We start from the raw sequence: 16,163 nt of genomic DNA, 5'->3' as shown, positions 1-16,163 counted from the left end.
TTACAGCAGTAAACCCAGCACAGTAAATTCTCAGGTGGAGAGAGAGTTTTGTTGGATGAATTTTTTTTGGTGAATCCCTCAGTAAAAGAGGATGAATATGTATCAGACATTTTGTTTTAATGAATAGAAATTCCTTTTCTGGTGGTGTAATACTCTGTTCTCAGTAAAAAAAAATTAAGCTTCCCTGTGCACAAAAGGATCCTGTGGAGAGAAGGAAACAGAGCATTGCCTCTGTGTGTTTGAATTGTTTGTTTTTTGGATTTTATCAGAAAAATCCCCAACAACCCGTACATGCAGATGGAGAAGATGGCACAAACGAAGCCGTAAAATAACCTCCTAACTTCTCCTTGCATTGCCAAGAGCGATACCAGGACCACCATTGCAAAAAAACTGAGAACAGCTACCAGAAGGCCAAATATCTTCACCTATTTCATCCACCTTCGTTCAAAAGGGCTCACCCTCCTCAGAAACAAATTTATTAATCAATACTATACTTACCCTGTATTTCTTGTCGCAAATATAGCAGATGAACACAACTGCGTAGAAGAATTCTATGACGGCTCCAGTTCCGTTGACCGTGCTCATAAGAAGGTTATTGGGTGATACAAACGGCATGCCATACCATGCAGAAAGCAAGCAATTCAAAAGCGTGGAAACATACAGAAATCCAGAGAACTGTTTTGTCGATTTGTTTTTAATAATCATCCAGAAAGTAATTCCGCAAAGTACCTGTAGGATCATAAACAATTACGAATTATATATGCATCAATATGTTTCCTCATTAAATGACTACATAAGTTGGGAAAACTCACAAAGGAACTAAGAAGAGTATAAGGGCAGTGATGTTGCCTGTCATGAAAGAACAAATGAAACATCAAGAAACCGGAAACCAGCTTCTTGCATCCAAGAAATTAAAATAATTAGTTTTAACACTGTCTGCACCTTAAAATTAAAATAATTTATACTTCCATTTTTATAATTCAATAGTTTAAGTGATGATGTCAAGCTGGTTAGTCAGTTTGATTAGGCTTCGGCTATGCTAGTTTAATTGAATATTTTCATAATCCAATGGTTGGATAGAGGTAAGCTTCTTTCATTTTCAGATACTTGCGAGTCATGTTTTTCAGTTCAATTAGTTATAGTTTTGGCAGAAGGGTTATAAGATACTTATATTACAAAATTAATATCTTTAATTATTTTATAATACGAAAAATAAATATTTTAAATAGACATTAATTAAGGTCAGCTTGCTTTGCTTTCGGATGCGTCTATGGGTTATGTTAACGTAACTGAATATTCTCATAATTCAATGGTTCAATTTTAGTAAGGTTGTTTCGTTTTCAGATTCCTTGCGAGTAATGTTTTTATTTTTTAATTGAATTAGTTAGAGTTTTGACAAAAGGGTTATAAGATATTTATATTATAAGTTAATACTTTATTACTATTTTGTAATAAGAAAAATAGAATTTAATTGATTTCACTTTGTTTTCTTGTCCGATGTATGTGAATTGTGTTATCTTAATTAAATATTTTAATGATTTCATGGTTTAATTTAGGGGTTTTTCTGTTGCGTTTTCAGATAGCTTTGTGTTATAAATTTGTTTAGTTAAATTATATATGAATATTAGAAAATAGAAGTTAATTGATGTCACTTTGCTTTCTTGACTGATATTTGTGAATTGTGTTATCTTAATTAAATATTTTAATAATTTCATGGTTTAATTTAGGGTTTTCTTTGTTTTGTTTTGAGATAGCTGTGTATGTTAAATTTGTTTTGTTCAATTATATATTAATATTACAAGTTGTATATAATTGGAATAATAAATTTTTTTTTTTTAAACTAAAGAGGGACCATTCTTTTTTCGTTATGGTGGCCTCAACCCGCTCCGAGGGGAAACCGGGTCTGTGGGCCACCTTAAGTTTTTGACAGCCATCCAAAAACAAAAAATATTGATTCTTCTTGTCCATGCTATGTAAACTATTCATTCGAAAAGATTACTACTGTCTCTTGTTTGCATTCTTTACTGAAAATAGAAACTAAACTATTCAACCATTTTCACAAAAAAAATTACAGACATTATACATATCTTCTAGTATTAGTCCGCCATGACTTCCTATTGCTCCTCTTCTTTCTTTATACCCGGGTTGGTTTCCTTGATCAGCTGTTGAATCTCCTCCAGTTTTTTGTCCTGCATTATCAGAGTGACCTGCATGTTTTGCAATTCTTTCTTCAAGTTTGGGATTCCCTGTGATAGTTCTGCCATCTCCAAGGCCACTTGCTCCATCGCCTTTGCCAGCAGCCTTTTCATGACCCAGTAAACATGCAAGGCCTGTTTATACAGAGTCATGCGGCCTCTCGTGTTTCCTGGATCCGGGAGAAGGTATTCCCAGTCTTCCATTTCTGACCCTGATTGCCCCTGGGTCGCTTCTTCCTCCAGATGCTGGATTATCCTTCTGATATCTTTATTGGTGTTCTCATAGTATGCTTCCTCCACAAACCGAATCCTCTTCTTTAATGTTTTCCTGTATTTTCTTGCTGGTGCTGGTTCATTCTCTACCCGTCTCCCTTCCGATCCTCCTCTTCCTCTGCTTCGTTGCCCTCGTCCCCGTCCTGCTCTTCCTCTGTTCCTGTAATTTCCCCTGCCTCCCCGACTCTTCATGCCTGAGGTGCTTCCGAAGTCACCTCTCTCCTCTCGCCATTTGTTACTCCTGTCTGCCTGCTCCCTGTCCTCCTGTCTTTTATCCCTTGTTGACCCCACATCCTTCCATATGTTCTTGCGCGGTTGTTCCTCTCTATCCTGGTCCGAGTCAAACATTTCTACTTCTTCTTCCATGTCATCTTGGATCGTCTGATACTCCTCTGCCGCTTCTCCCTCTTCGATTCCTTTCCCCTTCTTTCCGTGGCTTCTCCGTTCTCTGTTGTCTTCACCCTCGTCGTTCCTCATTCTCCTCCTTGTCACCATTCGATACTTCCTTCTGGCGTTGTCCGCTTGTCTTCTCCGCCTTCCCTGCCTTACTATTAACCTACCCAGAGCTTTCACTGCTCTGTCTCTTCACTGATCCTCGGCACAATTGTTTAACGTTCTCCTCTGTTTATCTCGCCTTCCTTTATGATGTCTCCTCTGACGGTTCTCCTCATCTCTCATCGCTCGCTTTACCTGCCACCTGCCAATTTCATCACCTCCCACCTCCTTTCGTCCTTCTCCTGTGCGGTCATTCCCACATCCGAGCTCTGTCGCATTACCTCCACCAGCTCCTTCCTTCATTACCTCGTCGTCGTCCCTTCTCAATATGATACCTTTGTTGATCATCCCTCTGTCCTCCTTCATCATTACCTGACTGTCTTCTGCCTCGTCATCCTCTCTTACCTGATCTGTATTAATTGCCCTGATCGCCGCCGTTATCACCCCGATCGGGGGGGAATAATAAATATTTTAATGTAAAATTATTTTTACATATTTTTATAAAATGTTGCATTTTATGAGTTGTTTTTTATTTATATAAATTTAAAATATAAAATATTATTGTGCTAAGGTAGTGTAGTATGAGTTAGTAGTGTAATTTCGTTTGTTTTTTAGTAAAGTTATGTATTTTTTTAAATAAAAATAAATTGTTAATTCAATTTGAATATTAACATATTTTATAATTAAAAAACATATATATATTTATATAAGTTTTAATTAAAAACATTATTGATATTATGATGATGATGGTGGTTAACGTTCATTAAGACCAGATTTTGGTCTATCGACCTAAAGAAACTAATTATTTAGTTTGATTTAAGATTTTATTCCTATGCTCAAAAAGCTTGGAGAGAAACCTCCCAGCTCACTATAATTTTGACATATTAAACCTCCCAGCTCACTATAATTTTGACATATTAAAAGGATAGGAAGGTCAGTATTGTAACAAAGATTATGAAACTGAGATCTAATGTGGTTGTCGGCGGGGCACTCTAAGAGGAAGTGATTTTCATCCTCGATGTTCATACCCGCACTCTAAGAAGAAGTGAATTTCATCCTCGATTCTCACAGAGATGAGAGATCCTTTCCATCCATGGTGTATTAGGAACTTGGTAGTTTCACTATGGAGCTCATGAGAGTTCGTTCTAATCTTGGCTATATAAATTTTCTTCTTTGAGCTAGTTAAAATAGAGAGATACTTTTGATATTCTAGGGTGGGGTTGATGACCTCCTTATAATATATTAATTTTCTTTTAGCTGCTAAAACTTTCTCACACCACATTTTTTCTTTGAATTTAGAAGTGACAATATTTTAACAATATTTTTAATGTTATTAATGTTTTGCAATGCAACATTCTTGTCGATCTCCCAATGGTTTGTGTCTTTATATCAACCTCGTTTGAGCCTTAGGTGGTTTTGGCTGGAATTTAAAGCTAGCTTAAGAAGTCTATGATCTCCTATATTATTGAGTTGGTGTGTAACTATATTCACATTAAACTTTTATCTTTACCTTAAACAAAAACATTTTAATTATATAAATATATAATTTTTAAGTATTATATATATATATATATATATATATATATAGATATCGAGAGAGAGAGAGATATGCTTTTCCTTTTATATTTGAAATACTTATTAAATATTACTTAAATAATTTTTTCTTTGCACATAAGCATTTCAACTATCATATCCACTTTTTACAATTTATAACAACGAATATTTATTATTTGGTATCTAGATAAATTTTTCAGGAGGTCTTTACATGAGTAGATGTCTCTACTCGATCTCCACTCAGCTTCCCCTATTGTGGTTGCTCCACAACCTTCGGAAGCTGCTGAACCAATCGTGGCTCCTCCACAATCGTCTGAGACTTCTTCTGGCGCTGCATGTTGAGAGGTAATATACCCTCCCTCTCAACCACCATGTCTCCATCAGTTGCCATGCTGCTCAAGGCTTTGCATGCATCTTGACCCTGAAGAGCATACAGGTTCTTGACCCGTGAACCGATCTGCTTCACCTGTCTAGTGACGATGTGTCTAAGAAAAACCTTTCCCTTACTGAAGACTACATCATAGCCTTTGTCTTCCAGCATCACGATCGACACCAAGTTTCTCTTCAGTCCTTGTACATACTTGACATTAGTCAAGGTAAGGTGAGCTCCATGCTCCCTCTGAAAAATAACCATGCCTTCACCTAAGACACTATACTTTTCATCATTACCCATCGCTATAAGTATCTGGAGATATTTCTCCTCGAAAGTACTGAACAAACTCTTATTGCTGGACATGTGGAAAGAAGATCCACTGTCAAGAAACCAACCACTTCCTACCATGGATGAAACCATGCATGCGAAGATTGTGAAGCAAGTGCCTCACCTTCAGATCCTTCCCCAGATCCCTTCTTGGATTTTCTCTGTGGACAATTTGTAACAAAATGGCCCACCTCATGGCAATGAAAGCATCGTACTTTTGATTTGTCAAACTTCTTCCCACCATGGGAAGAACTGGATTTGGAAAGAGAAACTTTCTCCTTCCCCTTCTTCACCTTACTCGCTAAGGCACAATTCTCTTCATCCTCTATGGATGAAGAACCATCTCTGGTGCTCCGTTTGATCTCCTCCTACATCAAATTTGACCATAGCTGTTCCCAATTTGGTAGTTTCTTTCATCCATTAACTGAGTCCTAGTAGCTATGCATGCGCTTAGGAAGGCCAAAGAGTGCTAGACTCATCATGTCACCATCAGATGTCACAACCCCTACACTTGCAAGCTCATCCCTACATGAGGTGAGCATGTTTAGATACATAGAGATGATGTCATCCTTTTCGCACTTGATCTTTCGAAGTTTATCCTTTAGTGCCAACTTCCTCTAGTCACTGTTGTTTTGATAAGGATCTTTTAATTTTTTCCACATCGAAAATGGAGTCTCCTTCCCATGGAGGCTTGAGACTATGTGATCTTGAACTCCCTCCAGGATGATTCTCCTAGCTCTAGCAACACATTTCTTCCATTCCGCCAGTTGAGTAGCATCAGTCGGCTTCTAGACTTCTTAATCTAAGAAATATTTTAGACTGTTATCTTCTAATACTGCCTCCATGCGATCCTTCTAGGCTATATAATTCGAACCACCATCAAGGGCATATTCAAGTTTCAAACCATAGAATGCCATCAGTGAAATAGATGTGATAAGAACTCAGTTCAATACTCAGAAACCAAAATCTTCTTCCTTCTTGTATATCGTTCTTCCTTGATCACCTGTGCTCTGATACCATGTAGAATTTTCTCTACAAATCAGCTAACTCACTGATATCATGTAGAAATTTCACCTACAGATCAAACTGATATATGCAATGTACTAAAGCATAATACCAGATCTACTTCTACCATAAACTTTGCAGAAGCTAATGAACCATGAGCAACATCAAGCATGAACACATATAACTGATAAGAAGGAATCAATCACACATAACACAAAAGAATTTATCTCGGAAAAGCACTAGCCTAAAACCCCATCTCTGTATTATTAATCAAGTGGAAATCCTCAAAAAAATACAAAAAGAATCAGCTTAAAAGCTATCTTTCTCTCTCTCTACTCTGATGATGTAGCTCATGGACTATCTAGGCCTGAATATATAGGCTTCACAAGTCCTCCAAGCCCCTATTTCCTTGCGCAATTTTGATTAGGGTCCAATTACATAAGAGGTGTGAATTGGCCCAAATCATATCTGTTGTCACCTTAGCTCCAACTACACAGTACTAGAAAGAATAATATTCCTTCCTCATGCAAGGAATATTCACTAGGAATATCCTAGCAATTGATAATACACTATCCCTCATCTGATCTTAACTGGGTCTTTGTTTGAACTAACATGTATCAGTTATCCATGAGTGAATACTCAGTTACCTGAAAATACCAGTTGTCACATGCATGCAAACATCAACAAACTGAATCTCATTAATTTAACAACTTGTTAAATTAATCTAACTCGACTTGACTAAGTTAAACTAAGTCAACTGATCCTCTCAATATAGAATAATTCCTCAATCAGTGGAGAAAATGAAGGACACATTCACCAATCAGTGGAGAAACTATTACATGTTCTCACAAAGACTTCAAGTTTGATTTTCGTTAACTAATTAACTCAAACTTATTTAACCAAATTCGAATTTTACTTCCTATTTCTAGTCCAGGGACTCACTAAAATAGGAATCCACACTGCACTGCTAAAAATAAAACTTCTATTTTTAACACTTCCATTTTTCATTCTTTATTGCCCAATCCAGCTGTTATTTTTAACAGTGCTATTTTTAGCAATTTCTTGTTGCCAATTTTCAACGTTAGACTGATCTATGTGGCTGTTCATTCCATAACCTCATTCTTGTGAGAAACACCTGAAAAAGTGGAAAGGATCCAAAAAAATCCTCCAATGCTTACCCAAGTCAGCCATAAAAAATAATATTGCATCATTATATGTAGCAAAAATGGCAAAATAACATGATGCTAAAATATGTTATTCACAATAAGGAAAAAGGTTGTTAACATGTAAAGTTTTGTTGGTCCAAAGGGAAAAGGGTCAAAACTGGGAAATAAAGTGTAGGACGCAGGTACAAAAACTACACCCAACACTTTCAATAGAAAAAATATTTATTGAGAGGAGTGTAAATCTTGAAGATCCTCTACATGGAAATCTAAAGGAAACATCTCAACAACTCAACCATTTCTAGATGAAGGTATTCGAGATTATGATTCTTCATGCACTTCACATGAGAATTCCAAACCTAATGACAAGGTCATAGAAGATTCGGATTGACCACAACGTTTAACACATAAGTGGGAGCTCATGAGTGATATCTTAGATGATCGTGTAAGGATATTTGAAGTGGAAAAAGTTCCACATGCACTTAGAGTTACAAAAGCATGCATGACCATGCACTGGTATGCAATCTTATGAAGAGGCTAAAGAAAACCTCAATTGGGAAGAAACAAAGAAGGAAGAACACAATTTGCTCATTTCCAACCACATATGGGATTTGATTCCATTTCTACCAAGTCAAAAGCGTGTTAGTTATAAAATGATATAAGAACCAAAAATAGAATCAAATTGATGGGAATCAAGATGTACTAAGAAGCAAGGTGAATTAGTGTTTTACAAATTTTACACTTTAATCAATCATTCTATCTAACTAAATTAACAAGTAGCAAGACAATAAGAAAAATGTACAATAACCCTTCCCTTAGCAAAAAACACAAATCTTGTTTCTATTATGATGTAAATAAAAAACAACAACTCTATTACATCAATTTTTGTGACAGCCTACTACCAACCCCTTAGATGCAATCATCACTTATATCACTTGCTATGATAACACTTGTACCACTTGTCTGATACACAATAGAAAATGCAATCATCACTTGTACCACTTGTATATACCCAATAGAAATATGCTGAGAAAGAACACGATTGTTATCTAGATATTCTTCAAAAAAAAAATTAGGCTAGGTAACACAATGACCATCTCAGCCAAAACAAAATACCTTTATTAATATGGAAGGGTGATATGGAATGGCCCCTATAATAATACAGAGTTCAGATTAAAATTGATTTCAATATAAATCTTTTCCAGTGTTTGTATCTTTATATATATCACTGTTATGAATAAGAAAGAACTTACTGGTATTAGAACCCAAACAGAAGTCCAAACATTTCTTCATTTGAAAAATTCTACAGTTAGTAATCTCAAATGGAACAATTGATGACGCTAATATGTTTACTCAACGTATCAAGTATGAATTCCATTCATGATTGATATGCTGGTATGATTTCCATTCATTATTGATACGCTGGTATGATTTCCATTCAAAACTTTTACTTGAGAAGCAGGAGCACCATCCGCTTTTGCCTGCCCATAAGATCCCTTTTCCACATCGCTCATTTGATCAACGCCCTGTACCTTTGCCTCCTTTTCTGGAGGAGGAAACGATGTAGCACTGTCGTTGTTCGTATTCTTCCAGTCTTTGTAAATAACATACAGAATCAACTGCAATGCTCCGAGGGCACTTCCAGACCCATTTGGTACCTGTGGATCCATAAAACCATTGAAAAATTTAACAGCTCCATCTCATAAATACAGCGCTAACATAGAGTTACGCTAGAATAGAGTTATCTAAATTCGGGTTTTATAAGAATTTTAGGTTGCAACGGTAAAGATTGCAGGTAAAAGCATATAATAGAGTACTGAACGTGTAATGCTTAAAAATATTTACTTCATTCTTTGTTACTTGTAGATTTTAAAGGATAATACACTGAATTAAAAATATTATATCTACAGTTTTGATTTCGATCATGCTATGCAGTCATGTTTAATGATGTTCTCAGACAAGTAATTTCAATACTTAACTATTTTATTTTGTTGTACAATTTTTACTTTTGTAAAAGATCTTTATGATGAAGGTTATTCAATCATGAAACAGAAAATTGTTTATCGAAGATACCCAAAAGGTGAATGTTTATAATTGTCGTGCAAATATATTTATCATCTATTTTAAGTATTATTAAACCTACATAAACGAATGGATCGTTTCCCAAGAGGCCGAATATGAACCAGGAGGTGCCGCATAGGAAGACAAAGAGAGACAGGAAGAACGGCATATACTTTACGCTCTTCGTCTTAATCACCAACCTCTGCACACCATCGAAATCGCCCTTCGGGTCACTTCACATATCATACTAACGCATAAATGTAAATTGTTGAAAAAAACCGCATTCTCTTGACCGTTATGCTGACTTAAACAATGCTCACTCATAATTGGTTTTGCTAAAGAGGAAGTAAAGAGATTTACCATTACTGACAGAGGAGACCCGTACATGCAGATGGAGAAGATGGCGCAAACGAAGCCGCAAAATAACCTCCTAACTTGTCCGCGCATTGCCAAGAGCGATACCAGGACGACCATTGCGAAAAAACTGAGAACAGCTACCAGAAGGCCAAATATCTTCCCCTGTTTCATCCACCGTCATTCAAATGGGGATCACCCTGCTCGGAAACAAATATATTAATCAATACTATACTTACCCTGTATTTCTTGTCGCGAATATAGCAGATGAACACAACTGCGTAGAAGAATTCTATGATGGCCCCAGTTCCGTTAACCGTGATCATTAGAAGGTTATTGGGTGATACAAACGGCATGCCATACCATGCAGAAAGTAAGCAATTCAGAAGCGTGGAAACATACGGAAATCCAGAGAACTTTTTAGTCGATTTTTTCTGAATAATCTTCCAGAAAGTAATTCTGCACAGTACCAGTCGGATCATAAACTAGAACAATTATGAATTATATGTGCATCAATAAGTTTTCTCATTAAATGACGACATAAGTTGGGAAAACTCACAAAGGAACTAAGAAGAGTATCAGGGCAGTGATGTTGCCTGTCATGAAATAACAAATTAAACATTAAGAAGCCTGAAACAAACTTCTTGGAACCAAGAAATTAAAGTGGATAGAGCGTGTATACGCACCGAAGATCCCGAACAAAAAATGTATATTAAACATTTTTCTATCTTCGGTGCGATCGACCCAGTTTTGCGCTTGTATAAGTGTTTAAATTTCGTAAGCAGTTCGTTGGAACGAACGATTAACGGAGTGGAGGCAGACCAACCGATGGGTAGACCAGGCACTAGTGAAGCATCAACAAAAATAAATGCCGGTGGAAACGATGAACAAAACCAAATTATTTATAGTTCTACAGTCTTAAAATATGAATTCCTGAGGCATCATGATTCATGCTATAGAAATTACGGACTTTAGCTTTTCATGTGTGAGGCCGCCCTGGGGATATGACATTCACCAGGACGTAAGCTTTTCATGGGTGAGGCCGCCCTGGGGATATGACGTTCACCAGGACGTAATTCTGATCCCATAAGTTATTCCACAGTTTCTCATGAACGCACGGATGACGTTTCATATATTTTTATTATTATTAATTAGAAAAAATAAATATTTTAATTAAAAATAATAATAAAATAATTGTAAATTTAATTTTAAATACGTCTAGTTTTGGCAAGTAGATTATAAGATATTTATATTACACGTTAATATATATTTATAATTGGAAAAATAAATATTTTAATTAAAAAATATTAATTAAATAATTATAAATTTATTATTAAATACATTTATAAAGATTGCATGTTAAAGGTTGAATTTTATTTATATAAATTTAAAATATAAAATATTATTGTGTCTTCCAGAACGTAATCCTGCACAGTATTAGTCGCATCATAAACCAGAAACAATTATGAATTATATGTGCATCAATAAGTTTTCTCATTAAATGACGACATAAGTTGGGAAAACTCACGAAGGAACTAAGAAGAGTATGAGGGCAGTGATGTTGCCTGTCATGAAAGAACAAATTAAACATTAAGAAACCTGAAACAAGCTTCTTGCATCCAAGAAATTAAAGTGGATAGAGCGTGTATACGTACCGAAGATCCCGAACAGGAAATGTATATTAAACATTTTCCTATCTTCGGTGAGATAGGAAGTGTATACGTAATTTTGATTCCATAAGTTATTCCGATCACGTTTCATATATTATTATTATTATTAATTAGAAAAATAAATATTTTGATTAAAAATATTAATAAAATAATTGTAAAATTATTTTTAAATACATTTAGTTCTGGCAAGTAGATTATAAGATATTTATATTACACGTTAATATATTTTTATAATTGGAAAAATAAATATTTTAATTAAAAATATTAATTAAATAATTATAAATTTATATTTAAATACATTTATAAATTTTTCATGTTAAAGGTTGAATTTTATTTATATAAATTTAAAATATAAAATATTATTGTGTCGAGACATTGGAGAATGAATGAGTTGTGTAGATTACTAGTGAGTTTAGTAATTTCTTCAATCTTTAATAGGTAATTAGGGTATTCACTTTTTAAAATAAAAATAATATATCAATTAAATTAAAAATTAATTTGTTTTATAATAAAAATATGAAAATGAATAATGTTAATGTTTATAAAAGATTTTTTTGGTGAAGATCATATGAAACATCATTTGTCGACGCGTTTCGAACCAACCAGTGTGGTTCATTGTCAGGACAAGTTGAAGAAACAGATCCAGCTTAGCAAGTTAAATAGACAGAGCAAAGCCTCCAATGGCTAAAAAGACCAACAACTACTTTTGACTATGTACCGGGGTCAAAACCCTTTTTAATAATTTAAGGGAAAAAGTTACCCTAGGGAACCAATCCCTTAAAATAAAATAAATAAAAATAATTTTATGATAATAGTTAGTTAAAATATTAATAAATAATTAAAATATTAAGTACAGATTAATTTATGATAATAGTTAGTTAAAAAATATTAATAAATAATTGAAATGTTAGTTAAAAATAATTCATGATAAATATATAAATAATTAGTTAAAAATAATTAAAATTTTATAAAAATAATAAATAATTAAAAATAGTAAGTTAAATTAGTATGAGAGGAATTAAAAATAGGACATAAATAAATGAATGGAAAAATTAATATAAGTCAACTTAAAAATAATAAAGTAAGTTAAAAAAAATAAAAAAATAAAAAAATAAATAAAAGTTAATAAATAATTAAATAAAAATAAATCAAAATCAAAATCAAAATCACAATAAAAAAAAAGGACGACTAGGTCAAGAGTGCTGGGACCCAACACCGACTCATTTTCCAGCCATCATCTCTATTGAGATTATTCGGCCTCTTTTCAATCTCAAGCGCCTCCCTAGATTTTCGATGATGGAATTGCGAAACCTTAGCAATAACACTAGCTTCCTCAATACAAACATGATGATTAGTTTTCTCGGCATGCTCAGCTAAAACGGAAGACTTAATTCGCCTATGCTTATGGTCTGCTGCATGCTCACTAATCCTCTGATTAATGTTAATGTGTTATTATATAAAATGTATTAGGTTGATTGTGATACTTTTGGTATTTCTTTTGTTAATATTATTATTTATAATTATTTGTGAATATTGTTGGTTGTGAAGTTAAGACTAAAGTGGATTGGTAGATGTAAATGTTAATATATTGTAATGAATAAATTATTATTTCACTTCTTTGTTTATTTTGAAAGATAATAGGAGCTACTAAGACTAAAGTGAATTCACAAATGTAAATGTTAATATATTGTAGTGAATAAAATATTATTTAGTTTATTTGTTTATTTGGAAAGATAATAGGATTCACCGCATGAGTAGCTAGACTCCCCACTTTTAGGAAACAATTAGCATTAGTTATGGTCCAAGAAATGACAGAAATATAGACAAATAAAATCCTCAAGTTTAGAAAAAGGGGTGATCCTTTTTTCTATGGCCACTAGACTTATCATGTCTACAAATAGATTTCATGGGTAAAGATCATGTAAAAAGAAGATTGTGCCAGATAAAGACAACCTAAATTCAAATAGAAGATACCAATGGTATATAAAAGCAATCTAAATTCAAATACAAGATACCAATGGCACATAAACACTAGACCTCTGTAGAGAAGAATCTTAGCAAGAATTTGTAGGACTTAGGGCTTGAGGAGATGAAACTTTGAAATATTGTTTATTTGCTTCCTAGCAGAAAAGGAGTCTAGAGCTCAAGAGCTCAGAGGGAACTACTAAGATGACAAACCTAGGGCTCAAGAGCTTAGATGGAACTACTAAGATGACAGTTCATTGGTTCAGACCAACGTGGCAGCTCCTATTATATTTTTAGAGATTTAGATGAGTCGTTGAGTTATTTTATATGAAGTTGAGATTGAAATATGCCAAATTCTATTTTTTTTATTTTAAGCATGTGACAAAAGTGGTTGCAAGCATCTATAGATTTAATAATGTGGTTATTAAAGAAAGAAGGTTAATAATGTAATAGTGAATCTTATAGAAATGAATCTGTATAAAATAAACTATAAGAGAAAATGTGTCTAACATGTGTCTATTATATGGTAAAGAAGGCATTCTTTCTAAGTCTTAGAAAAAAGAAAGCCAATCTTATAGTGAAATTACGAGTCCTTTAGAGAGAGAAAAATATTTGACCTTGTTGGGTGTGGAGCATGATTATCATCCTAATTTAGAAGTCTTTGTTTTAGCCGGATGTATACCCCAGGAAGATTGTATACCCCTCCATGCGGGGGGAACTTGTCCCCGCCGCCCCCTCGGCTGGCGTGTCTGAGGGCCAGCGATCCCCTGGCGGGGGTTTCGGGGGTAACTTTACAAAGACCGAATGGCATGACCAGGAACTCATAATGGCCTTCATGAGTTCTGAAAGCAGTCTTTGGAATGTCGACTTCCTTCATGCGAATTTGGTGGTAGCCTGAGCGAAGATCCAGCTTAGTGAAGAATTGAGCCCCATTGAGTTCATCCAGCAAATCGTCAACCACCGGGATGGGAAATTTATCTTTGACTGTCAACTTATTGAGGGCCCTGAAGTCTGGACACATCCGCCACTCCCCATCTTTCTTGAGCACCATGACCACCAATGATGAATAAGGACTAATGCTGGGACGAATGACACCTTCTTCCAAAAGCTCCTTGATTAATTTTTCTATTTCATTCTTTTGGGTGAACGAATATCTGTATGGGCGCACATTTGGGGGTTGGGCCCCTGGAACCAAGGTGATTCTATGATCATGTTCCCCTCTCGAGGATGGAAGCTCATGAGGCTTGTCAAATACTGGCAAATGGTTATTTAAAATCTGTTGCATCTCAGGATGAATCGGCAGAGACTTGGTTTCGACTGCCTCGATGGCATTAAATTGAGCTATAACTCGATGATGGCCCTTTTTTAACAATTTTTCCATCCTATGCGAGCTGATGATAGAGGGAGCTCCCGCCTGGAGTCCATGGAGGGTATGTGTGGAGTTTTTCTGCTTAAAACTCATATATAACTCCTAGAAATCCATTGTGATTGGCACAAGAGTGCGAAGCCATTTAGCACTGAGGACAATGTCGCACCATCCCATGTGTATGGTAAACATGTGGGTATTCAACTGATAATCCCCCATTTGAAGTTTGACATTTTCACAGCGGCCTTCACATTTCAATGTGGCCCCATCCGCAATTTGGACTTGGAAGTTAGAAACTGCTCGTACAAAACAATGCACTGCTTCCGCGACTTTTTGATGGATGAAATTATGTGTACTTCCACTATCAATCAAGACTACTACTGGGCGATGTTTAATAAAACCTCTGATTTTGAGAGTTTGAGGTGAAGAAATCCCTGCCAAAGCATGCAGCGAAATAACTGGTTCGTCAGGGACATTGTCCTTTTGGTTGTCCTCTTCTACCGCCTCATGTTCCTCCAGTGGTGGATCTTCCTCCGATGAGCTATAATCAGTGGCATCAATTTGAAAAAATTTGGGCTCCTTGCATTTATGACCTGGGGAGTATTTTTCATCACAGTAGTAACATAATCCTTGCTTTCTTCTTTCGGCCATTTCTGTAGGTGACACCTTTTGAACCTTAAGTGTTTGAGTCGTGTTGTGAGCCTGTGGGGGGCGACCCTTAGCGGTGAAATTTGGGCTACTGTACTGGGCTGCTAACACACGTTCCACATTATGAGCTACCTTACAAGCCTCCGTCCATGTGGGAGGGTGGTGCAGTAAGACGTGGGCTTTTATGGCTTCTTTAAGACTGTTGATAAAACATTCTGTGTAGAACACATTTGATAGGCCCCTAGTGCGGAAGGCTAAGGCTTCAAAGGCTATAATATATTCATCCACTGTGCCAATCTGTCGGAGCTTAGTAAGATGACCCAAAAAAGAAGATTCCTGGTCAAAGCGTTCTGTAAGAGCTTTTTTGAAGGCGTTCCAAGTCTTAAAAGGTCCATTGCAACATTGATTCCATTCCCACCATTGCCACCTTTCATTGTCCAAGTACATGCTCCCCACCATAAGCTCAGTCTCATTATCTAAGATGTTATTCAGATTGAAATACTGCTCCATTTGTGCTATCCATGCTGCCGGTTGAGAACCATCAAATTTATGCATATCCAACTTGGGAGGTCGCGGATGGGATTGTTGGTGGGCGCCCTCGAGGTGAAGAGAGTGGCTAGACTCGCCCTCACTGTGTCCATTGCCAATATACGCCTCCTCATGGGCTTCCTCCTTGCCCGTCAGGATTATGCTCAGGATCATCCTATTTAGTCG

The 16,163-nt window shown here is 35.6% G+C and overlaps 1 protein-coding gene across 1 annotated transcript; it reads right to left on the bottom strand.

The window, feature by feature from the left end:
* Positions 1–8,626: 8,626 nt before the first annotated feature.
* On the bottom strand, positions 8,627–9,988 carry LOC149184952 (bidirectional sugar transporter SWEET1a-like). Its single transcript, XM_089419027.1, has 3 exons — positions 9,807–9,988; positions 9,529–9,648; positions 8,627–9,043 (listed from the first exon to the last, which is right to left on the bottom strand). Exons 1-3 carry the CDS (start codon positions 9,972–9,974, stop codon positions 8,747–8,749), a joined length of 585 nt encoding a protein of 194 aa, XP_089275153.1. The 5' UTR covers positions 9,975–9,988; the 3' UTR covers positions 8,627–8,746.
* Positions 9,989–16,163: the final 6,175 nt, after the last annotated feature.

This window comes from Pinus tabuliformis, chromosome 3_2, assembly GCF_031772625.1.
Source record: "Pinus tabuliformis cultivar Carrire ecotype Pingquan chromosome 3_2, CPIR1, whole genome shotgun sequence".
Taxonomy (NCBI): domain Eukaryota; kingdom Viridiplantae; phylum Streptophyta; class Pinopsida; order Pinales; family Pinaceae; genus Pinus; species Pinus tabuliformis.
Note: the sequence above shows the minus strand (reverse complement) of the source record. Positions and strands in the feature narration are given on the sequence as shown.